This window comes from Amphiura filiformis, chromosome 13 (assembly GCF_039555335.1).
Source record: "Amphiura filiformis chromosome 13, Afil_fr2py, whole genome shotgun sequence".
Classification (NCBI taxonomy): Eukaryota; Metazoa; Echinodermata; class Ophiuroidea; order Amphilepidida; family Amphiuridae; genus Amphiura; species Amphiura filiformis.
The window spans coordinates 15,273,914-15,301,200 of record NC_092640.1 but is presented as its reverse complement, the minus strand read 5'-3'; the positions used below and the strand labels follow the sequence as shown (position 1 = coordinate 15,301,200).

The window sequence follows — 27,287 nt, the reverse complement described above, 5'->3', positions numbered from 1 at the left end:
CTCTGGTTCTGAACCCTCGATATAATATATGTATGGGGAACCAGCCCAGTGAAGGGTCATTAGTCCAAAAAGGGTTTAGGGTATTTTATAGGGTTAGGGGTAGCATTAGGGTAACGGTCAGAGTTAAGATTAGAGTGAGGGTTATGATTATGGCTTAGGTTAGGGCTATGATTATGGCTTAAGTTAGGGTTATGGGTAAAGTTAAGGGATCTAAAATGAGCGTTTATAACGTTTCGACAGTATTTTTTGTGGGACATGAGAGCACCTCAGACCTATCGAATTGCATTCTGAATACGAAGCATGTCTTTCTGATATCAAATAATTTTCATTTTTGAAAATCACAATATAATACAAATTTTATGACAAATTATAAAATTTGATATTTTTCAAATTTTGATATATAACAGTCCTCGAAGTAAATTATATAAATCTAATGTTATATTCTTAAAGTGTATGTAGCAGGAGGAAAAGCCGACGGTCAATTGAAAATTTTGACCTTTCATATTGAAGATATGGATTTTTTCCCAAAAAGACCTAATTTTTTTTGGTGTTTTGGGAAAAAAATCCATATCTTCAATACTGAAAGTCAAAATTTTCAATTGATCGTCGACTTTTCATCCCACATACACTTTAAAATATAAATCATCAGATTTCTAAAGTTTACTTCAAGTACTGTTAAATATCAAAAATATCAATTTTAATGATTTGCCATAAAATGTGTATTAAATTGCGAATTTCCAAAAATCACAATTATTTGATATCAGAATGACATTCTTCGTATTCAGAATGCAATTCGATATGTCTGATGTGCTCTGATGTCCCAAAATAAATACTGTCCAAACGTTCATACCCCAGCCCTTAAGTGTTGGGGTAAGGATAAACTTTATAACTTAGTTATTGGGTTTTTGGCCTTATGACCGGAATTTTGCCCATGAATGAATTTCACTACATCAATATGCTCTATGCAGCAAGGACATGGCGATATCAGAATTGGCCAAATTGATATTTACAACAGTAGAGTAGATACTCTGTTTGTCCCCCCTAGTTGGGTACCATTTTAATCACCCTAGGCTATTTATTAATATTTATTGTACGATTATTATATATACATGAATATAAATTCTTGTACCCACTACCACCCTTCTTTCTAGGCACTAAGACATTGCAAATGCCACCACAGATTTTACAGCTGGTAAATACTCTCATTCTGACCGTACTGCCATTTCATAGATCAATCAGCAGTACTTGTATCAAAACTGATATCAGCAGAAGCTAGCTACTTCATCAATGACTGATATCAGCAGCAGATAGCTACTTCATCTATACTGATATCAACAGTAGTTTAACTAATTCATCAATACATATATCAGCAGTAGATAGTTGTTTCATCAATACTGATATTTATTTATTTATTTATTTATTTATTTCTTATTTAACCTGGGGTGACCAATCAATGCACTGGCACTGTTCTCCCTTGGTTCCCAGCAGTAGATGGCTACTTCATCAATATGCAGAACTTCATCAATTCTGATATCAGCAGTAGATAGCTATACTTAAGTAATACTGATAACAGTAATTAATAGTTACGTCATTAATATTGATATCAGCCGTAGATTATGTAGATAACTACTTCATCAATACTGATATCAGCAATCAATATAGTTACTTCATTAATACTGATATTAGTAGTATATAACTACTTCATCAATACTGATATCAGCAATAGATAGCTTCTTTATCAATACTTATATCAGTAGAAGATAGCTACTTCATCAGTACTGATATCAGCAGTAGATAACCACTTCATCAATACTGATATCAGTAGGAGATAGCTATTTCATCAGTACTGATATCAGTAGTAGATAGCCACTTCGTCAATTCTGATATCAGCAGTAGATAGCTTCCTCATCAATTCCGATATCAGCAGTAGATAGCTACTTCATCAATACTGATATCAGCAGTAGATAACCACTTCATCAATACTGATATCAGAGGTAGATAGCTACTTCATCAATACTGATATCAGCAGTAGATAGCTACTTCATCAATACTGATATCAGCAGTAGATAGCTACTTCATCAATACTGATATCAGCAGTAGATAGCTACAGCAGTAGATAGGTATTTCATCAATAATGATATCAGCAGTAGATAGCTACTAATATCAGTAGTAGATATGTACTGATATCAGCAGTAGAAAACTATACTTCATCAATACTGATATCAGCAGTAGATAACTACGTCATCAATATTGATAGCAACAGTAGATAGCTACTTCATCAGTACTGATATCAGCAGTAGATAACCACTTCATCAATACTGATATCAATACTGGTACTGATATCAGCAGTAGATAGCTACTTCATCAGTACTGATATCAGCAGTAGATAACCACTTCATCAATACTGATATCAGCAGTAGATAGCTACTTCATCAATTCTGATATCAGCGTAGATAGCTACTTCATCAATACTGATATCAGCAGTAGATAGCTACTTCATCAATACTGATATCAGCAGTAGATAGCTACTTCATCAATACTGATATCAGCAGTAGATAGCTACAGCAGTAGATGGGTATTTCATCAACAATGATGTCAGCAGTAGATAGCTACTAATATCAGTAGTAGATATGTACTGATATCAGCAGTAGAAAACTATACTTCATCAATACTGATATCAGCAGTAGATAGCTACTTCATCAATACTGATATCAGCAGTAGACAACTACTTATCAATATTGATAGCAACAGTAGATAGCTACTTCATCAATACTGATAACAGCAGTATATAGCTACTTCATCAATACTGATATCAGCAGTAGATATCTACTTCTGCAATACTAATATATATATCCCCCTCCGAAGTTGGAAAATTAGCAGTAGATAGCTACTTCAGTAATACTGATACCAGCAGTAGTTGACTAATTATTCATCAATATCAGCACTTGATAGATGCTTCATCAATACCGATATCAGCAGTAGAAATATATACTTCATCAATACTTATAGCAACAGTAGACAGCTACTTCATCAATACTGACATCACCAGTAGATAGCTACTTCATCAATACTGATGTCAGCAGTAGATAACTATACTTCATCAATACCGATATCAGCAGTAGATAGCTACTTCATCAATACTGATGTCAACAGTAGATAGCTACTTCATCAATATTGATATCAACAGTAGATAGCTACTTCATCAATACTGACATCACCAGTAGATAGCTACTTCATCAATACTGATGTCAGCAGTAGATACCTATACTTCATCAATACCGATATCAGCAGTAGATAGCTACTTCATCAATACTGATATCAACAGTAGATAGCTACTTCATCAATATTAATATCAACAGTAGATAGCTACTTCATCAGTACTGATATCAGCAGTAGATAGTTACATCATCAATATCGATATCAGCAGTAGATAGCTCCTTCATCAATAATGATATCAGTAGTAGATAGCTGTTTCATCAATACTGATATCAGCAGTAGATAGCTATTTCATCAATACTGATATCAGCAGTATGTAGATACTTCACTAATACAGATATCTGCAGTACAGGGTGATTTAAAATGAACTGTACCCAACTTCAAAAATTAAAATAAAACACACCAAAAACGATGTTGCACACGGATGAGTATTTCATTCAAACTATCTATTCTACAGCATTTTGCTCACGCAACTGCCCTCAAACACTTTTAGTTCAACATAAATTGCTCGTGTATTTAAAAATGAAAATAAGATGAATTGATAAATAAATACAATTAAAATTAAATACTTACCGACATCTAAATAAGTATATATTACAAGCTGTAATAGGGTAGTAGGCTATGTTTCCTATTATAGGGAAAAAAACCAGGTCTCAATTACGAGTGTATGGATATTGCACCAGCACCATTTCTATTTGAATTCAAATTTCCCTCTACATGTATTATTTAACATGTAATCTTTGCAAACCTGACATTGTAATTGAATATCAATATTATTGATTTAATAATGCGAAATAACATTAATTTGTCTTGGTTTTGCTGTACATGTACGTAGTCATGGTAGTTGCATTTTGTTACTGCGGTAGAGAACACGAATAAACTTACTTCCGTGAGTTAAAATAAAAATGGGATGATAATTTGAAAATACGATATCTTCTGACTAAAACCACTTATTATCATGATTATCAAAATTCAAAATTTCTACTACAGAACATTTATCACTGCTTTCTATGATATTTTTTTGATATGTACAATCTCTGCAAAAATATTTAAAAAAGATAGGTGAAGTCGGGTACAGTTCATTTTAAATCACCCTGTAGATAGCCACTTCATCAATACTGATGTCAGCAGTAGATAGCTACAGCAGTAGATAGCTACTTCATCAATAATGATATTAGCAGTAGATAGCTACTTCATCTATACTGATATCAACAGTAGTTTAACTAATTCATCAATACATATATCAGCAGTAGATAGCCACTTCATCAATACTGATGTCAGCAGTAGATAGCTACAGCAGTAGATAGCTACTTCATCAATAATGATATTAGCAGTAGATAGCTACTGATATAAGTAGTATATAGATACATGTATGTAACTTCATCAATATTGATATCAGCAGTAGAGAGCTACTTCATCAATACTGATAACAGCATATAGCTACTTCATCAATACTGATATCAGCAGTAGATAGCTACTCCTTCAATACTGATATCGGCAATAGATACCTACTTTTCTTTATCCATACGCCAGGGTGTCTGAAGGATTATGATCCCCCTGCGAAGTTAGAAAATTGTGCAAAATGAAGGTTCAATTGAAGCCATTTGGTGCATCATTTTAAGATTATTATTATTGCTTTAAACAAACAAAAACGGACAAAAACTCATTTTGCAAAATTTTCAAATGTGAAGGATGTGATCAACCTCGGTAATTTTTCACAGGCTTTTGGGCCGAGGAGTGAGGATCCGCCTTCAATCGCTCAAAGCCTTAAAAAATCACATGACTATATTATACTTACGATTGACCCGGTTGTGTGACTTTTTAGTCATGGAACTATTCAATATTATTACTCTTTTTCACCCTTTTCGTTTCTCTTTTTCCAGACTTCAGGCATAACAAAGAGACAATCCAGATTTAGTCAAACTCATAAGGTTTGTTTGTATAAAAAAAACCCTTTTATTACAATATCAACAATGTACAGGGTGTCCCAATAAAAAGATGCCCTCTTTTTCTCCTATTTTTGAAGAGTTGATCTAATATATTTTGGTATGTACAGAAACCTTGAGTCGTTAGCTTTAATAAACCAAAACAATTATATCAATTGGCTCACAACTTTTGAGGATATGCTCTTTTAGAGAAATGTATCCGTTTTTCACTCTGTCCACGGAGAAGGTTTGGCTACTTCAAAGATTGAAAATTAGTACAAATACCATGCATGAATATCAAACATTCCTCAATGAGAACTTTATAAAATAACTTTATTTATGGAATGGGCTTTACCTGTAGGTTTATGGGCAATGAATTTTGTTAATAGTGTCATTAATTTATGGGTAAAATGGATGCCGAATGGGACTTCTTTTGCTTTACTTGCAATTACTTATTTTTCTTGGTTATTTATGCCTTTTTTGTTTTATTGTGTTTCTTACTTTCTTACTTTGTTGTTTCTTGCTTTTTTTTTTATTTACAACATAAGTCATTTCTCTTTTTAGGATAAAAGGTAGTCCTAAAAGGATGTTTAGTTTGTCTTTGGTTCTTCTGAAGTGAGTTTACTGTGCTGCTCTGCCCTCTACCCGGTTGCCTCCTTGGCGAATACAGGTTTCAGTCCTGGTCCTCATTGCATCAATTGCGTTGTGTACCATCCTTGTGCGCCGGATACTTGAGACTGCATTCAGTAATACGTTTGCGAAGATCTTGGATTTTGCCACAAAGGAAAAAAAATCAAGTGGTGTGAGGTCTGGTGATCGTGCAGGCCATTCCACAGCATGAGCCATCCCAACCACTCCGTTTGCTATCCGTGGACAGAGTGAAAAACGGGTACTTTTATTCAAAAGGGAATATCTTCAAAAGTTGTGAGCCGATTGAAATAATTGTTTTGGTTTATAAAAGCTAACGATTAAAGGGTTCTTTACATCCCAAAACATATTTAATCAAATTTTCAAAAATAGGAGAAAAAGAGGGCGCAATGTGGGGCCTCTTTTTATTAGGACACCCTGTACATTTGTCACACAATTCGCCTTTCGGTAAATAACATAAGCCTGTGTTTTTCCCCCTGATGATACACATCTTTATTGCGATAATCAATGTGCGCAGTAAAGATGTGCATTTTGTTTGATGATACGTCATCAGGGGTACTTTCAAGCTAATCACAAGGACATTGAAATTATTACATAAAATGACCCCTACTGTCTTATACTCATTTTGCCGTACACTCCAACGTGTTCTTTACGATCAATTAATAAATTACTTCACTTGTGATCGCCTAAACTTTCTATGCAGCTGTAGAACACTCTGACCGATGAACAGCGTAGCTGTATTTCCATAGACTTAAAAAAAAACCTCGCCCATTTAAAATTATTTATGAGTATGATTTTATGATGCTCTCACAACTATAATCATTTGTGTTAGTTTTGTAAATTCAGTTTCATCTTGTTGCACCTTGGAATATAGAATTTCCCTACATAGATGGCGCAATATAAATACTTGTTAATAATACAAATAATAATAATTTATTAGCATGAACCTTTCATGACTAGTCTTACTTCTAGACGTGGGGAAACATCTTTTGCAGTATTTACATTGGTAAGAATTATCGTTGGTGTGAATCTTTTCATGGATCTTCTTGTTAGATGCCTGTGAGAAACATTTATTGCAGTATTTACATTGGCAAGGCTTCTGTTTGGTGTGAATCCTTTCATGTTTAGTCTTGTGACCTGCCGCTGTGAAACTCTGCTCACAATATTTACATCGATAAGGTTTCTCGTTTGTGTGAGTCCTTTCGTGTCTAGTTTTTATACTTGGCTGTGAGAAACTCTGGTTGCAATATCTACAGTGGTAAACTGGTATGAAATCTTTCATGTCTAATCATGTCAATAGCAGTTGCGAAACATTTTAAGGCAATCTTGACATTGGTATGGGTTCTCGTCATGAATCCTTTCGTGTATAGCCTTACTACTCGCATCCGCAAGAACCTTAATGCAATGGTTTCTCTTTAGTGTGAATCCTCTCATGTCTAGTCTTCTTCCCAGTCTGCGAGAAACCCTTGTTGCAATATTTACATTGGTATGGCTTCTCAGTCTGCGAGAAACCCTTGTTGCAATATTTACATTGGTATGGCTTCTCTTTGGTATGGATCCTTTCATGTGCAACCTAATTCAATTATTACTGGAATCTGAGAAAATGTCTCTCTTAGTGTTATAATTTTTGCATAATTAGCTTACCTGTTGTTGGCTGTATTGATTGGCTAGCAGGTACTGGTAGACAGAATATTAATCATAAATTCAATTTATGATTGAAAAAAAAACACTCGAAGTCAATCACATAACAAATTGGTTGTTCCAAGGTGGAAATTATCTTCTGGGCAGAGAACATTTCATTATAGAGGTGCAACTTCATGGAATAGACTTCCTTATAATCTCTGTGCCAATTTGGATTCTCTAAGCTTGAATGAGTTCAAGAATGCCTTATAATTTTGTATGTATTTAAGTTAATAAGGAACTTATTGTAGCCCTCCTCATTAATTTGTTAATTTGAACTTGTTCTATATTTGTTTGTATATTAATTATTCAAATTCTTATAATGTTATTTGTATATGTTATCAGGGCTTCCAGGGAGACCAGTACTTTTGTATTGATGGAATTTTCCTGAATAAATAACGAATAAATTAGAATAAACCATGGCAGTAGAAGAGGGGCATCCACCACTAAAAGTCTTGCACTTCTTGCACGTAAAGCATGTGCAGGGCATTACTAGTTCTACTGAACACAATGGGGTACAACAACACCACCGACGTATAGGCCTATATAGGAAAGAATCATATATTGGGAAGGATATTGAGAAGGAAGAAGGACGTACCAAAATGTAATAGTTGCTGATTGATGCCTGGATCACGACACCGGAGAACGATGCATTGAACACTGGGAAAGCAGGCAACCAATAATTGAGTAATTTTAAGCACCTCGTTTTGGTGAACCGAAGGAATGTATGTCTTGCTTACTAAACTTACTTACCTTTTACTTACTTACTTACTTACTTACTTACTTACTTACTTGCCTTACTTGCTTACTTACTTACTTACTTACTTACTTACTTACTTACTTACTTACTTACTTACCCGGTACCTACTTGCTTGCTTGCTTGCTTGCTTGCTTGCTTGCTTGCTTACTTACTTACTTACTTGCTTGCTTGCTTGCTTGCTTACTTGCTTGCTTACTTACTTACTTACTTACTTACTTACTTACTTACTTACTTACTTACTTACTTACGTACGTACTTACGTACTTACTTACTTATCTTAACAAAATCGGTTTAACATGTTTAAAGAGTGTTACTCAAATAGTGTTAATCGATTAACCATGTTAACACCTGCTTTTGCAGTTTTAGGGGGACACGAGCCGCGAGTCACAAACCGCGATGCGCCGCGAATAGCAAGCGTCCCCACTATGCCCACTATGATTTCAAAGAGTGTGTGGCTCCCAGTAGTTTACCTCTCTATGGATAATATAGGTACGGTCTGTAGCACAGACTAACTGGTTCCCTGAATATAGCATAGACTTATAGAAACGGTCTATGATATAGCGGACACTTTGGTCTCTCTTTCAAAAGTATTCTGTGTTTTAATATTTGGTCACAAAATAATGAATAATTATAGCGTTTGTGATATCTAATCTTATTATCGCTGTTGGAGTGCAACATTTAAATTGGCAGTACAGCTGTTCATTGCATCGACAATGGAAAAAAAAAAAATACATCATATGCTGAGTAAAATGGAATCATTTACTTTCATCACTGTCATTTAGCTTAAACTTAATTACGTATTGTCTTGATTTGAGAGGTCTAAGTATCATCATCATCATCAGTCGGCTGCGGAGCAGGCGACTACTAAGCTTTCTCCAACTGTTGCGATCTTGGGCAAGCGAAACAATTTTGTTTGGCTGCAGCATCCCTTCAGTATCTCCCAGGAGGTGCTGTACATACTGTAAGTACAGTGTCCGCAGCCGTCCCGGTTTCCTCTTCCCATGTGGCGGAATATAAAGGGCATATTCTTTCACAGGCTCGTCATCTTCAAGACGCAGTATATGTCCAAGAAATTTGAGTTGATGAATCTTGACTCTGACAACCAGTGGAGTGGTGTTAGTCAGATTGTAGATGGTCTCATTTGGGATCCGATCCACACGCTTGATGTTTAACATGACTCTGTAGCAAGATGTTGCAAAGGCATTGATCTTGTTTTCCATGTCCTTGGTGATTACCCATGACTCGCACCCGTACAGAAGGATAGTGACACAAGTTGTCTCAAACAGCTTGATTTTTGTTCCGATTGGCAGGGATGGGCTTCTCCAGAGGCGTTCCAGTTTCCAGAAAGCGGCCCAGGCCAGTGCTTTTCTTCTTTTTAGGTCTCCAACACTAGAGCCCATCTTGGAACCCAAGTACTTGAAGTCTGTGACATGGTTGATGGTACTACCATAGACTTCAAGTGCTGGCTGGGCATTGCAGTTTGCAGTCATATATTCTGTCTTAGGGGCGCTGATGACAAGACCTAGATCTGCTGCTGCTGTTGCAGTCCTAGGAAGCTGTAACTGGGCCCGGGCTATAGAAGATTCCAGCAGGGCAATATCACAAACCGCGATGCGCCGCGAATAGCAAGCGTCCCCACTATGCCCACTATGATTTCAAAGAGTGTGTGGCTCCCAGTAGTTTACCTCTCTATGGATAATATAGGTACGGTCTGTAGCACAGACTAACTGGTTCCCTGAATATAGAATAGACTTATAGAAACGGTCTATGATATAGCGGACACTTTGGTCTCTCTTTCAAAAGTATTCTGTGTTTTAATATTTGGTCACAAAATAATGAATAATTATAGCGTTTGTGATATCTAATCTTATTATCGCTGTTGGAGTGCAACATTTAAATTGGCAGTACAGCTGTTCATTGCATCGACAATGGATCATTAAAAAATACATCATATGCTGAGTAAAATGGAATCATTTACTTTCATCACTGTCATTTAGCTTAAACTTAATTACGTATTGTCTTGATTTGAGAGGTCTAAGTATCAACATCATCATCAGTCGGCTGCGGAGCAGGCGACTACAAGCTTTCTCCAACTGTTGCGATCTTGGGCAAGCGAAACAATTTTGTTTGGCTGCAGCATCCCTTCAGTATCTCCCAGGAGGTGCTGTACATACTGTAAGTACAGTGTCCGCGGCCGTCCCGGTTTCCTCTTCCCATGTGGCGGAATATAAAGGGCATATTCTTTCACAGGCTCGTCATCTTCAAGACGCAGTATATGTCCAAGAAATTTGAGTTGATGAATCTTGACTCTGACAACCAGTGGAGTGGTGTTAGTCAGATTGTAGATGGTCTCATTTGGGATCCGATCCACACGCTTGATGTTTAACATGACTCTGTAGCAAGATGTTGCAAAGGCATTGATCTTGTTTTCCATGTCCTTGGTGATTACCCATGACTCGCACCCGTACAGAAGGATAGTGACACAAGTTGTCTCAAACAGCTTGATTTTTGTTCCGATTGGCAGGGATGGGCTTCTCCAGAGGCGTTCCAGTTTCCAGAAAGCGGCCCAGGCCAGTGCTTTTCTTCTTTTTAGGTCTCCAACACTAGAGCCCATCTTGGAACCCAAGTACTTGAAGTCTGTGACATGGTTGATGGTACTACCATAGACTTCAAGTGCTGGCTGGGCATTGCAGTTTGCAGTCATATATTCTGTCTTAGGGGCGCTGATGACAAGACCTAGATCTGCTGCTGCTGTTGCAGTCCTAGGAAGCTGTAACTGGGCCCGGGCTATAGAAGATTCCAGCAGGGCAATATCACAAACCGCGATGCGCCGCGAATAGCAAGCGTCCCCACTATGCCCACTATGATTTCAAAGAGTGTGTGGCTCCCAGTAGTTTACCTCTCTATGGATAATATAGGTACGGTCTGTAGCACAGACTAACTGGTTCCCTGAATATAGAATAGACTTATAGAAACGGTCTATGATATAGCGGACACTTTGGTCTCTCTTTCAAAAGTATTCTGTGTTTTAATATTTGGTCACAAAATAATGAATAATTATAGCGTTTGTGATATCTAATCTTATTATCGCTGTTGGAGTGCAACATTTAAATTGGCAGTACAGCTGTTCATTGCATCGACAATGGATCATTAAAAAATACATCATATGCTGAGTAAAATGGAATCATTTACTTTCATCACTGTCATTTAGCTTAAACTTAATTACGTATTGTCTTGATTTGAGAGGTCTAAGTATCATCATCATCATCAGTCGGCTGCGGAGCAGGCGACTACAAGCTTTCTCCAACTGTTGCGATCTTGGGCAAGCGAAACAATTTTGTTTGGCTGCAGCATCCCTTCAGTATCTCCCAGGAGGTGCTGTACATACTGTAAGTACAGTGTCCGCAGCCGTCCCGGTTTCCTCTTCCCATGTGGCGGAATATAAAGGGCATATTCTTTCACAGGCTCGTCATCTTCAAGACGCAGTATATGTCCAAGAAATTTGAGTTGATGAATCTTGACTCTGACAACCAGTGGAGTGGTGTTAGTCAGATTGTAGATGGTCTCATTTGGGATCCGATCCACACGCTTGATGTTTAACATGACTCTGTAGCAAGATGTTGCAAAGGCATTGATCTTGTTTTCCATGTCCTTGGTGATTACCCATGACTCGCACCCGTACAGAAGGATAGTGACACAAGTTGTCTCAAACAGCTTGATTTTTGTTCCGATTGGCAGGGATGGGCTTCTCCAGAGGCGTTCCAGTTTCCAGAAAGCGGCCCAGTCCAGTGCTTTTCTTCTTTTTAGGTCTCCAACACTAGAGCCCATCTTGGAACCCAAGTACTTGAAGTCTGTGACATGGTTGATGGTACTACCATAGACTTCAAGTGCTGGCTGGGCATTGCAGTTTGCAGTCATATATATTCTGTCTTAGGGGCGCTGATGACAAGACCTAGATCTGCTGCTGCTGTTGCAGTCCTAGGAAGCTGTAACTGGGCCCGGGCTATAGAAGATTCCAGCAGGGCAATATCATCAGCAAAATCCAGGTCATTCAGCATCCTAGCAGGATACCTGCTTGACCGACGTGGGTAGGTAACAATTCCAGCATCAATTCCAGAAGTTGATTTCTTCAGGAGGTAGTCTACCAGGAATGGTGCCAACACATCACCCTGAAGCACTCCAGTTGTTACTTGGAAAGGCTCTGAGATACTTCCATCTACCATAACGGCACTATTGGAGTCCTTGTAGAGCACCTGGACGGCATTGACCACAACCTTTTTGGTTGTAAGTATAGAATGAATTCAAGCTTCAGAAGTCCAATACCAAACATTTACAGTTGGTATATATCACCAGCAAACATTCGGAATGTTACCTGACTTGGATATCTAAAAGTTGATTTCCTTGGTTTCAAAAAAGGCATTTTGTCTGCAAAAGAACGATCGACCCAATATTTGGGTAGTTTGGAAATGATGCTATAAAGGCTTTCCATGAGGAAGAAAATGTCAAGTTTGGTATCAGAATAATTGTACAAGTTTGTTCTATTACTGGTATTTACACATGCGTTTGCAATTAACAATTGAATAAACCGCGCATCGTACCGGCACTTAGTCGGCAGGGCAAGCAAGCTTTACCATGCTGAGCAATTTCGACCGCGTGCATCGTTTTGATTTTAAATGTTTGAAAATGCACAAACTTTCATATACTGAGTGTTTGGTATAAAATCTGGTATCAAATTGGAGCTAACAAGATTCCGCACACGATCTTATCAATCAAATTGTCATAACTAGATTAGGTTTTGGTGTAGGATGGGTTTACATGAGTGCGGACTTTCTTTATTTGAGGTGTTTACGTCTCAGCTGCGTGAAGTTCCGCTCGATACGATCGGCGAGCTAATGCACGCATTGGAATGAAATGGCAATTTTCTTCGTGTTACCTAACATGCCTGATTTGTTTGGCTCGAAAGGGGACACTGTCATCAGTGAAAACCAGTGCATTTAAATAAGAATCTGTTCTTTATGTAAATCACACATTATTGTTTTAATACTAAAGTAAATAAATCGGTACCATGTGCAAAATAATAGAGCCCCAGGTCGAATCACAGTAGAAAGGTGTAATATAACAACAGACAATGTTTTATATTTGGTACTAATCTATATAGCTCCTCTATCTAGTGATACCAAAATTGGTACAAACATTTCCCACATAATGTCGCTATATGACGTCATAATGTGAGGACGCTCATGCAAATTTGGGGGAATTTTCGCTATGTACAAAAGTATAGGCAAAATTGATTTTGGCTAAAAATTCTACTAAATATGAAAGGAAATGACTATTGTCACCTAACTAACAAGTAAAATGTAAGTAGCTCTTGGAATAATTTCATAATCTTGAGTGAAATGAAAATCTTTGGGGCTTCACCCCCTTCTATGGGCATCTTTTTGATGGTCGGTTCTACCCCCGGGTAAGGTGCGGGGTAATTTTTTTTCTAAAATAAGCGCAAAGGATGGATCCACGATTAGCTTACGTCGTTTGGGCGTAAGTTCTACATGCAGAAAAACTATCAATAATAATAATACTATTTTTGCTTGCTCAAATGCTTCAAATGTACATATATAATGGATTAAGATTCAAATAATGTTTCCAATCTATTAAACAACACAGCTATACTATATTGTGTACTCTTTGATATTTATTCCTGTTCCAAAGTTGTAACTAAATAAGTTATTTTCTAACTATTTTCAACATTAGTTTGTCCCCTAAAAATTGTTCTCCAATGCAACGTACTGCCATTGGATTTAGCTCCTTTTGGAACAAAAAATAATTATTTACTTCATCGGACGTGGGAGGTTAAAGCGATTTGCAATTATTTCTTAAGGATAACCAAAATATTGTTATAACTATTTATCCAATGAAAAAGTTATCATAGGCCTTATACAAGAGTGCTCAATACTAACATTACTGTCAGTAGAGCTAATTATAAAATAATTAATTAAGTTTAATTAACACATCATGTCCACTACTCCGAGTTTCATGCTACAAGCATGTATATAGCAATCATCAGGTGGAATGGTATGACAATGATCACACAGTCTTATTTTTTCTTAGCACGGTTGGCTGGTTTGTATCCATGACGACATTTAGATACTAGCTCAGATCTTTTATTGAGGGCACTTGAGCTATTGGTTTTTTTGGCAAGTAGGATTGCCAGGATTGACGTAGCGATGGGTGCCTTTGATGGCGCAGAAATTTGTGAGCTAGTCGGCCTATTTATCCTTCATGAGCTCAAATCCAAACTAGGGGCTCATAGCGTTGGCTTATACCGCGATGACGGGTTGGCAGTGCTAAAGCAATGTTCTGGAAGTGAAGCAGATCGTACGAGGAAAAGAATCATACAAATATTCAAGCAATTTGATCTGAAAATTACTGTAGAAACCAATCTCAAAGCGGTCAACTTCCTTGATGTTAATCTGGACCTCAGTACTGGTATTCATAAACCATACAGAAAACCAAACAACCCCCCCTATGTACATAAATGCTGACTCGAACCACCCCCGTCTATAATTAAGAATATACCATCAGGTATTGGGAAGAGAATATCCAACATCTCTTCTAGTAGAGATGTCTTCAGCAATGCTGCGGACATTTACAATGAAGCACTTAAAGATAGCGGCTATTCGGAAGAAATAACGTACGAGGAGAGCAATCAAGAATCTAACACAGCAAGCAATAGAAGAAGTAATAACAGTCATAGAACAAGAAAAAGAAAGGCAATTTGGTTTAACCCGCCATTTAGCAACAATGTAAAATCGAATGTAGGAGGAAAGTTCCTCAAATTAATCAAAAAGCATTTCCCTGCAGGAAGCAAGCTAAACAAGATCTTTAATAAGAACAGTATGAAGGTCAGCTATAGCTGCATGCGCAATATGGGCTCTATAATGAGATCACATAACACTCGTACCAGGAATAAAGCCAAGAACACTCCTAAAAAGGAGTGCAATTGTAGGACTAAAAGCAGCTGCCCCCTTAAAGGGAAATGCTTAACAGAGAGCATCATTTATAGGGCGACCGTCCAATCGGGCAATACATCTATGTTTTATGTGGGCTTATCGGGGGGAAAGTTCAAGGATCGCTATAACAATCATACTAAGTCATTCAGGCACAGTAAGTATGAAAAAGAAACTGAGCTATCAAAATATATCTGGAAATTAAAGCAACAAAACAGTGATTACAGCATCAATTGGGAAATTGTGCACAAATCAAACACTTGTATGAGGCAATCTGGTAACTGTAATTTATGCATTGATGAAAAGCTGGCAATCCTACTTGCCAAAAAAACCAATAGCTCAAGTGCCCTCAATAAAAGATCTGAGCTAGTATCTAAATGTCGTCATGGATACAAACCAGCCAACCGTGCTAAGAAAAAATAAGACTGTGTGATCATTGTCATACCATTCCACCTGATGAGTGTTAATTAAACTTAATTAATTATGTTATAACTATTTATATAGATTGGCAAGGTTACTGCTACTCTTAGGAATATCTTAAAATGAATTTTACACAAAGCAGTCTTTGGAGTTAGCGCCTTTTGGAACCAAACTCTTCATTTGTATACTATCGTGCAACAGCGCAAATGTCGTAAGGATTTGGTGTCAGCGCTCCTCTTGCTTGTGCTTTAGGATGAATATTGACACTTTCCATCCCGTCCGGCTTATGGAAGCTAAACCGATGCATCAGGTGTGTATAGAAGATAAAGAGCTCCATCAAAGCAAACTGCTTGGCAAGACATTCTCGTTTACCTGTATTGAATGAAAACGTTCAGACAGTGTATTAATGATATTAATTTATTGAAAACCATAATTTCAAACTGCTTATATTATTTATATGAAGCAATAGAGTAAAGCTTTCTCGCTTCCCTGGTTCTACATGGTGTACAATTGTTTACCAATCTGAAGATCAAAAGTATAGATCCGAGAAAGCCAATGCTCACTATGAACTTCTTTTCACTTCGCTAAATGAACATTTAATTGAATGGACTGCACTGCGCCATGGTTACGGTGAAGGACACCGGTTCAAATCCTTCGTTTGGAGCCAATCAATACTTTCATGCACAACCTCTATTCTGAAGAGGAAATCCAAGTGCTCATTATGAACTTTTCACCATGTTCACTTTGCTCAAATTTGCTCAGGAAGAATTTCGATCAAGCTGAAGCAGATCATCTGATCATTAAGCTATCAGTGTTAAACGTACCTGCACCGAAAACCATCTGTTTAGGATGTTGCTTGAATTGTTTGTCGTCGTCCAGGAACCTCTCAGGTTTAAAACTATCAGGTTCAATCCAAACGGAAGGGTCTCGTGTCACGGAGTACAAATTTGGTATTACATGGGTACCCATAGGGATGGTATACCCCGAAATACTGCCTCTGATCTGTTGTATCCATGCAGACCTGCAATGGGTGCAAAACTGGCGAAACGTTGAAACTCATGAATGACAGCTTCTGTGTAAGGTAGATAAGGTTTATCGGATAGTTTTGGTAAGCGATCTCGCCCAACTACTGAGTCAATTTCTTCCTGTACACGCTTTTGTACATCGGGGAATTTTAGCATGTACAAAAGTGCCCAGCTTAAGGTGACTGACATTGTTCTAGTTCCTGCAAGAAAGAGATGATGAACCACAGCCACTAACTCGTCATCACTGAGACATGTATCGACGCCTTGTTCAGTTTTCATTTGCAAATTTTTCAAATATACATCGATAAAGTCTCTCATATTTTCTTTATCGTACGTATCTCGATGTAAATTCACAATATCTTTCAGCTTTAATCTAAGCTTCATATACGACGGTAACTCACCTTTCGGAAAGAAAGGTATTTTCGCAAGAAATGGCGCAATGTATAAAAATAATTTTGTAGTCAGGTGAGGCACAGCGTCTTCTAGCAGATGTAAGAGAGTTGTAAACTCCAAATCATTGTATTCAAATCGCCTCCCAAAGGTAACAGAGCATATCACATTGGAAACTGCATTGTAGAATAAACTGCTTGGGTCAAAAGCTTTCCCATTACCAGCTTTGATTTCATGCATTAAGAGTTCACTTTCTGAGGCAATTTGATCTTCAAAGCTTCTTTTACCAACACCAAAACTTCCCAGAACTGTCGATGAGAATATGCGATGCTCTTTCCACGAATCGCCGGATGCCAGAATAATACCTGTAAAGATGAAATAATAAATGAACATGAAAATTCTGACTTTAAATAACATGTTCTTCTTTCAGGCAGACCGATATGAAGTCTTAGGAACTCACTATTAGGGCTGGGGTTGTTAGGTGGTTGTTACATGGTTACTGACTATTGAAGAACGTTTAAGTTTTCCTGATTAGATCAAAGTAACAAAACATTAGGTTACAGTTCCCTCAAACAATTTGTCATATTTCACCAACGTTTAAGCATGTTTATACCTACCTTTTGCACTGAAGAGTTTGTTAGATAGGTGTTCTTTGTCTCCTGGCGATTTCCAGTTGAATTCTTCACATGTTAAAGACTCGTGTACTGCATCATAACCACTGATAAGAACGGCTTGTCCGAATGGAGCAGATAAATAACACACAGGTCCATACTTATGTGCTAAACTACAAAATAGTTCATGTAATGGCAGCTTGGTGAGCACTAGTTCTGGAAGACAGCCGAACACAGGCCAATATTTTGGACCCGGTGGGAGATTTTTAATTCGTCTACGATGTCGTTGTACAATGAACGTGATAATGAGAAAAACTATTAAGCAGAGTAGAGCTGAACGAATATTTAGGGAGACTACAAAGTCATGCAATGCAGCCATTATTGTACTAGATAATAATACTGCCCTGCTATAACTGTATTACTATTATTGCTAATATTGAATGTACGGTATTTCTATGTACATGACCTTGCAATTAGCTGCAAATATATATCTTCACATATACAGCATCAGCATGTCGTGATCAATGTACCGGAACTTTGACCTTGACGTCAGGAGCTGTGCAATATTTATGAGCCATATTTATGGAACGGGGGAGGGGGGTTCAAGCTCAGGCTCAGCCCTCAATAATGTTGGTCTGGGGAAACTGCCCTCAGGTCAACAAAATGTTTTGTCAATTCCATAATTATTCATTAAAAAACAAGAATAAACGAAAGAATTGTTATTATTATTTATTATTATTATTATTATTATTATTATTATTATTATTATTATTATTATTATTATTATTATTATTATTATTATTATTATTAGTAGTAGTAGTAGTAGTAGTAGTAGTATATAGTAGTAGTAGTGGGTGGGTGAGTAGTAGTAGTAGGTGGGTGAGTAGTAGTAGTAGTAGTAGTAGTAGTAGTATAGTAATATTATTTTTACTTATTATTATATTTGTGGTATTAGTGGTTGTATTCGTCGAAAGCGAAACACGAAGACTACGAAGAAGTCTAGGCGAAACACTGATATCCTTACATGTTTAACACACAGTTGGTAAATACGTCACCTGCTTACTTATTCATAATCATAGGTACCTTAAGGGCTGGGGTATGAACGTTTGGACAGTATTTATTTTGGGACATTAGAGCACATCAGACATATCGAATTGCATTCTGAATACGAAGAATATCATTCTGATATCAAATAATTTTGATTTTTGAAATTCGCAATTTAATACACATTTTATGGCAAATCATTAAAATTGATATTTTGATATTTAACAGTACTTGCAGTAAACTTTGTAAATCTGATGATTTATACTTAAAGTGTATGTAGGTGGGATGAAAAGCAGACGATCAATTGAAAATTTTGACCTTTCGTATTGAAGATATGGATTTTTTTTACCAAAACACCAAAAAAAATTAGGTCTTTTGGGAAAAAAAATCCATATCTTCAATACGAAAGGTCAAAATTTTCAATTGACCGTCGGCTTTTCCTCCCTGCTACATACACTTTAAGAATATATCATTAGATTTATATAATTTACTTCGAGGACAGTTATATATCAAAAATTTGAAAAATATCAAATTTTTATAATTTGTCATAAAATTTGTATTATATTGTGATTTTCAAAAAATGAAAATTATTTGATATCAGAAAGACATGCTTCGTATTCAGAATGAAATTCGATAGGTCTGAGGTGCTCTCATGTCCCACAAAAAATACTGTCGAAACGCAATAAACGCTCATTTTAGATCCCTTAAACGTCTGGAATACATGGATTACCACATGGCGCTATCTCGCCGTTCACAGTTCAACGTTGGTTGTTGACAGTTTTGTCCCGTTTGTTGCTTTACCGTTTACCACCAATATCTGTGGTTTTTCATGTCATTATTCCCAATCACAATTCCTAGCGAATAAAACAAGCGGGCAGGTTTGACTGACTGTTTTACGTGAGGTCAATCGAACTGTGCTGATACGGGAAGATATTAAAGAGAGCAGTATAGTATTGTGTATACACAGTGTATAGTATTAGTAAGCTTACAAAATATTAGTAGTCATCGGCCATCATGATTTTTCGTCATACTACGGATCTTCCCAAATCACCACTGCCAAATGCAGATCTTCTAGGATGGCAGTTGGTTTCTGAAGCTGACGGGATGAATTTCACCTGCTACGAAGCTCATGTACCATATGAGAGTACGGTGTGTCTTCAATCGCCTGAGGATGGGACGACTCATATTTATTACTGCATTAGTGGCGAAGGTAGGCCTACACATCCTGAATAAATATTTTTCTAAAGGGTAACTTAATTTGCCCTCTCAAGAGAAGCCTTCAAAGGTTTCTTCGAGCAAAGACGTGTAGAAACTACATGCAAATGGGTCCTTCAATCAAAATGTTCATGTAAAGTTAGTGTTCTTCCAACATCAGGGTTTTAGCTAGCCACCCATCAACCCGTCGTTTTGGACAGGCAGTTTGCTCCTGGGACAAGCAAAATTAATGTGACGTAGGCTATAGGCTTAATTATAAAAATAACTAGACTTAGCTGTGGTCTAAGACCACGAACACAGCCGTGTTGTGACCCCTTAATGACCTTTGACCCCAAAATATATGAAAACCCCATAGACATTGGCTAATGTCAATGTATACGTGCACGTGGCATTACTTTGCCATGTTATTTGTGGCAGAAGGGGCATTTTGAAGGTTTTCGTCTCAGACCGGAAGTGACCCCTTAATGACCTTTGACCCCAAATCTGTGTACACCCCATAGACACTGGGTAATAACAATGCATGTGTGTAAGTGGCATCACTGTCCTGCGTAATTTGTGGGAGAGGATGCAGTTTAAAGGTATTTCGTTTTATACCGGAAATGACCCCTTAATGACCTTTGACCCCAAAATAAAAAATATCATATATACATTGGTTAAACACAATTCATGTGTGAACATACCATCACTCTCCTATGTTTTTCTTAGCTAATACCGGAAGTGGCCCCTTATAATATATCCGTAACCTTGATATTATAGTACATCTCGAGGAAAAAGTGCAATGGACATGTTTTCATTTTATGTTTCAAATATCCCGCGCATGAAAATTGAGTATTTAACCCAAAATGGAAAATGGAACAATCTATTGGAAATCTGTTGTAACAGATTTTTTTTGGCATCTTTTTCTGCACTGTATTATACCTAAATTAAGAAATTTGATAAATATTCAAAGAAAATATAGGTCATCCAAAAATGTTGATTTTTACACATTTTGGGGCAAAAAAGGAAAAATAAGCAAAAATATCAAAATCTGTTTTAACAGCTTCATTCATCAAGTCATAACAAACGGCCTACATGCTTAATTTCTAATAAAATATTGAAATTGTGAAAAATATAGGTATTTATTGATTTTCATGTTTTTCTTGCAAATATGCTAATAATATGCAAATTATGAAATTGCAAAATAAAGTTTCTACATAGCATACATCTTTCAAGTGTGATGTTCAAAATGACAGACATCAAAAAGAGATTCGATGAAATGTAAAGGTGTAGTAACAATTTTGGCATGGACTGTCTGGTTAGGAAAAGTACGGTAAGTTGAGCTGTAGGAGAAGATGCATTTGGAGTTGAAATCACGTTTTAACCCCTATGACCCCTGTGTGACCTTTGACCCCACAAATTTCATGTGACATGTAGGGGCACGGTCAATGATCATTGTGACAAAGTTAGGTCAAAATCGATGTAAGCATGTGAGTGCTAGAGCAAATGTAAAATGGTTGACAGAAAGAAGAAAGAAGAACATGGAAGAAAAACGTCACGGCTGTGTAAATGCTTGAATAAGTTCTTTGAATCAAAATAAGATCAGACAAACAAACCAAGGTTATAGCAATAGCTATTTGAACTGACTGAACCCCAAAAGAGGCAGAGGTCTGGGTTTTGTTTGGTCAAATTTTGACGGGCAGTTTTGGTGAAAATGATAGGCACTTGTTAAAGACCCTGCCCAACATGCGCAGGAGGACACCTTTATGAACCTCTTTCTTAAGAGTGTAGTTTAACAGCAAATGTATGATTTTCTTTACCCAAAATGCTGAAATAACCGTACCTGTCAGGAAGGGTTGCTGTCCATTTTACACTGTTGGAACGGTTGGGTAAAACTTCCCGTGTGACATGAACAACCATTTTGTTGGGTAAAATATCACTCTTCTGTTGGGTATAAATATTAAATATTTTAGCTCATTCCTTGGTAAACGTTACCCCAAAATGAGCTAAGAAATTAAATGTTATAAATGTGTAACATTTTGGTCTGAAGAACGGCCAGGTGGTATCCGTAAATATTGGAGACAACGTGTAACAAAAAAAAAAAAAAAAAAAAAAAAAGAATATTAAATTTCCTATATTAAATAATACTATAATAATTTGTTTCGTTTCCCTTTCTTCCAATTATTGATACAGGTTCCTGTATATTCGCCGATGACGGAACAAAATACTCCTTGCAACAGAAGCACATCGTCGCATTGTCTTCAGGTCTGTCATGCAACCTGACCATCTCATCCCCACATGGCATGCGACTCTTTGTAGTTTACTGCAAAGACAAAGCTAAAAGTAACACCCGTGTGATGAGATCTGTTGAAGATATCCTGGGAACTGAAAGGGATATCCTGGTCGACAATGAAGATGGATGTGGTTATAGCCGACGACTTTTGCTGAGATCCGATGGTTTTTTAATCGGTTTTAACATTACGAGCGTCGACCCTGGAGCCACATTTAAGATGCAATATAGAAACCATCTTGAATTGTGTTATTATTATGCAGGGGGTAAAGCGACTTACAACTTTGATGATGAAAAGGTAGCAGTAGAATCAAAAGCGGATGATAAAAATGGAACGGCGATGATCATGAATAAGCACGACAAACATACGGTAAATGTAAACAAGAGCAGTGCTACTGAGGCTGCAGAATGCATTTGTATTTTTTACCCGGCTTTAGTTGGGAAAGAGAATCATGATTTTTCTGAAGATGGTTACTCGGGTTATGAACTTATTGAGGACTGATCATGTTGACATGGATGGAGAAATAGCTGGAACCAGGCAAAATCACCGTGCTATCTACTGATGATTCCAGATGGCAGAAACATATCCACGAAACTGTTGAAACACCATAATCTGATAATTGCACACAAGCAATGACATTTTAGAACTGTCCCAGCAAACACAAAAACATGTTTTAAATGTTTTAAACGAGTTATATTTTGGGTTTTGGCTTTGGTAAAAACGTTTTGATAACATTTAACGACACCACGGGTTATATAAAGGTCATAAAAACGTTTTTAAAACGTTTCGTCTGCAAACACTACAACAGCATTTTAAAATGTTGTCAAAATGTTATTGTAAAATATTTTGTGTAAACATTTTTTTTCCAGATATTTCGTCAACACTTAAATAACATTATGATAGAATATTTTGCATTACGTTTTCAAAATATGTTTTTGAATGTTATGAAAACGTTTTATACCCTGTATCCTTTATATAACCCGACATTTTCTGGCAACCGTTTCGAACCAATATCGAAAACGTTTTGTGTTTGTTGGGGTAGCTGTGTATATTTTGCGTGTATCACATTGTATAATCGTATATTCTTTGCTTTTCGTCTCTAGTTCTTCGCGGCTTAGTTTTAACATTTTTATTTTTGTCGCTTTATAAATGATAGTCTCTTTGATTTGATAATTGTTTTTCAAAATTCTTATTTTTATTTAATGTGACATTTATTATAGGTCGCAAGAAGGGGTCATTGTGAATGATGCCATTCTCTGTTTCTATTGACTACTATTCTTTAATTGTACAATTGGGGAGCGAGTTTATTTAGTATAGCGCTCCTGTTCCCACATTGGACCACTGCGTTCCGGGTTCGAGCCCAGACCGTTCCCAGACGACTTAATGTACATTTTGTTTCCAGTCCTAGCAGGTTTTCTCATCATCAGCCCCTCCCCCCCATCTAAAACTCTCTTCCCTGAGTATATGGTAAATTTTCACTTTCTTTAATTTCATATCTTTCAATATTAAACATATAACTAGACATTGGTTATTGGTTAAGATTAGACGTTGAGACGTTGAACGCAAAGTAGAATTTTATTTTATATATCTTCAAATAAATTGTTGGTTAGGCCTATTACAAATTTTAAGAAAGACCCAGATTTACAGGTAAGATTGTATCAATTTTTCGAGCTCTCTTTTTAAGTGGTCGTCTTTTAACATTACTGCACTCGTTCGAAATGTTAGAATAAATGCTTCATAGAAATGTAAAGTAAGATTTAGTATCAAAAGGACCTAAAGATGGATTCGTGTAAACAGCCTATGAAACTTTACAAATTCCTGTTAATTTGTATTTAAAAATGACAATTTCTGTATGTCAATAATCCAGGCTCCAATCGCACAAAAATAAATGTTAATCATAATACCAACTGTATGAAATATTTAGAATTGATCATTGATCCCATTTTGTGTATAAAAAATTGAGAATAATAAAATTCAAACAGGCACAACAGCTTTCATGGATATTATTTTTTGAAGTAAAATCATTCCATATTTTCATGCAGCAATATTCGATTAAATCATGTTTGATAGTTCCTATGAGCTAAAACACTGTTAACTCTCTTCACGCGGGTGTCGACTGCAGACGACAAGTTTCAAAAAAATTTAAGAAATTCAAAAATGTCAGAAATGTAAATTTTCATGACCATATTTGGAATCAGCATGAAAAATGCATTAAAATGAGTACAAACAAGCCTAGTATTGATTCAGTAGGTCTTAAGATAGCTCTTGATATTTTGAGAAAATATTTTAAAACTTGAACTTTTTCCATGGAGGCGCATGGATAGCACGCAGAGCATTAAGTTATTATTAATTATAACTTAATTAGAGATTCGTGGGTAACTAAAATATTCGTGGGTAATACATTTAAAGGTATGTATTGCACACAGCGTCCACACCAGGTAAATGATTATTTTTGCACAGGCTGTAAATTATGAAATCTTAACAATGAAAATCACACTGAAATTTCTATTCATACTGAAAACATACTGAACAAAATTTCAGTGTGAAAATTCACACAGAAACAAAATCCTTTATCATGCAGCTATGCAAATGAGAATAATGCATATTAAATATAGAATATGGCAAGGCGAATAATCCAGATATCTCAGGTAGCTCACGAACACTGAAAATTCATTGAAATACCTCTGAAAAGTTTGAACCTAAAAAATATACTGAAAAGAATTGACCTCTTGGTAATGGGTAATCGCACTGAAATTGTTCACAACCCAAGCAGTGGTAATAAAGGTGGGACAGGTGTAATTGACACTTTTTGTGGGGAAAGATCATAGAAACTCTTTACATGATTCATTGTAACAGGTATAGAATCAGGTTCAATTCAAATTTTCCATATTTAATTAGCGAATATTAGCCGTTTTTCTAAAAACAGTAGCTCCACTATACAATGTCCTATTGAGACACTTGAGGTGTCAAAATAAAGCTCTAGCAACGATCTAGTGCATGAGCCTATTTCCAGTAACATCAGAGGGGTAGGAGGTGTAACACCTATGATTTTGGGATAAAATGACATCTTGCATGTACCAATTTTGGCATTTGGTCATCTGATTTGATCAATATCCAAGAAACATTTCAAAGTAGGTTCTTGATAATGGTATAAAGAACATAACTGCCAACTTTCAGGTCTATATAGGGGGTATACTTTAAGGCCCGGTCACACTGTGACGGACGATAAGCAACGAAAGGTGACGAACGTGAAAATCACAAAATGTTGACGGCAAAGCGACGACAAAAAGAGCAAAAACAAGATTCGGTGACGAGTGGGAACGACCTTTAGCGACAACACGACGGCAAGGGACGAGAGGATGCGGCAGGAAACGGAGACTAGCGACCAAATCCGGACGTTGTCTGGGCGATGAGTGACGAAGTCTCGACGGAGCCCGACAACAAGCAACGAGGTCAGACGGCTGGCAGCGGATTTGCTTGCGGCAAGGAACGGCAACTGACGGTGGATTGCGGTGATGATGACGTGACTCAGCAGCCGACATCAAAGCCTGTGTGTGCGGGTCGTATAGTCCCCTTTGGCGTTCCCACTCTTCACAACGTTCTGATCATCCACTCAAAAAATATCAATATCAATAATAATCAAATATATTAACATCAATATCAACAATAATCAAAAATAGTAAAATCAATATCAATAATAATCCAAATTACTATCTATATCAATAATAATCAGGATTATTAACATCAATATCAATAACAATCAAAAATTACACATATCAATAATATTCAAAAATATTACACATATCAATAATAATCAAAACTATTAATATCTTTATCAATAATAATCAAAAATATTACCATCAATATCAATAATAATCAAAAATATTACACATATCAATAATAATATAAAAAACCAATATAAATATCAATAATAATAATAAAAAAAATAGTAAAATCAATATAAATAATAATCTAAACTTTTAATATCTATATCAATAATATATTAACATCAATATCAATTATTATAATCAAAGATATCTATATCAATATCAATTAGGCATATTATAATCAAAGATATTAATATCAATATCAATAATAATAAAAAATATTTACACATATCAAAAATAAATCAAAAAAATTAATATAAATATCAATAGGAATCAAAATATGAAAATCAATATTAATAATAATCCAAACTATTATATCAATATCAATATATCAATAATGATAAAAAATACTATCATCAATATCAATAATAATCAGAAATATTAATATTTTTGATTATTATTGATATTATTATTTTTTTATATGAACTTTAAAATTGCATCGTGCCGGGTAGTCTATTGAAATCGAACTGACGTCAATAAAACGTCAAACATCGCACAAAAAGACTTGATTAGGATTTACCGTCACTCATCGTGAGTTGCCGTTAGTTGTCGCTGAGAATCCGTCAGCGACCGCAGACGGCCGAAATTATTCGTCGGGAAATTTTCAACATGTTGAAAATTTTGTGACGACAAAAAAGTAGTTGTGATTCCGTTCAAATTTCGTTGGAGACCGCAACCCTCATTTCTTTGACGTTTCCATACCGTGGGAAGCCGTCTCTAGTCGTTTTGAGGTCGTCACAATTTCGTTGGTCAACGACCATAAAAAAAAGACTTGATTAATTTTTACAATCCTACAAATGCATATATCTATCTCATGAATCGCACAAAAAGTTTAAAATCGTTGACCATCGTTTAAAAATCGTAACCCATCGCAGACCACCGTTTCAATGCCGCAGGTACTCGCAAACGATACTCGCAAACAATATCCGTCACTCTCCGGACAAAATTCACAAGTCACTGTCGCACCAAGATCGTTACAATTTCGTTGCTTGCCGCAACGTGTCGTCAGGGTTCGAGATGTGACGTCGCCTGCCGCTGGTTATTCGTCAATGGACGTTGACAACGACTACCAACGAAATTGTGACGACCTCAAAACGACTAGAGACGGCTTCCCACGGTATGGAAACGTCAAAGAAATGAGGGTTGCGGTCTCCAACGAAATTTGAACGGAATCACAACTACTTTTTTGTCGTCA

The 27,287-nt window shown here is 36.5% G+C and overlaps 2 protein-coding genes across 3 annotated transcripts; one reads left to right on the top strand and one right to left on the bottom strand.

Annotated features, from left to right (window-relative positions):
- Positions 1–13,915: 13,915 nt before the first annotated feature.
- Positions 13,916–18,104, bottom strand: LOC140168034 (cytochrome P450 2J3-like). Of its 2 annotated transcripts, XM_072191339.1 has the most exons (4): positions 17,686–18,104; positions 17,080–17,433; positions 16,478–16,725; positions 13,916–16,025 (listed from the first exon to the last, which is right to left on the bottom strand). In XM_072191339.1, the coding sequence occupies exons 1-3, from the start codon at positions 18,056–18,058 to the stop codon at positions 16,607–16,609; spliced, it is 846 nt and encodes a 281-aa protein (XP_072047440.1). In that variant the 5' UTR covers positions 18,059–18,104; the 3' UTR covers positions 13,916–16,025; positions 16,478–16,606. The 2 variants fall into 2 exon arrangements, with proteins under 2 accessions (XP_072047440.1, XP_072047439.1); XM_072191338.1 differs by having other exon boundaries at positions 16,478–17,433.
- A 1,327-nt stretch (positions 18,105–19,431) lies between these two features.
- Positions 19,432–24,193, top strand: LOC140168033 (uncharacterized). The gene is made up of 2 exons (XM_072191336.1): positions 19,432–19,933; positions 22,108–24,193. The coding sequence occupies exons 1-2, from the start codon at positions 19,738–19,740 to the stop codon at positions 22,704–22,706; spliced, it is 795 nt and encodes a 264-aa protein (XP_072047437.1). The 5' UTR covers positions 19,432–19,737; the 3' UTR covers positions 22,707–24,193.
- Positions 24,194–27,287: the final 3,094 nt, after the last annotated feature.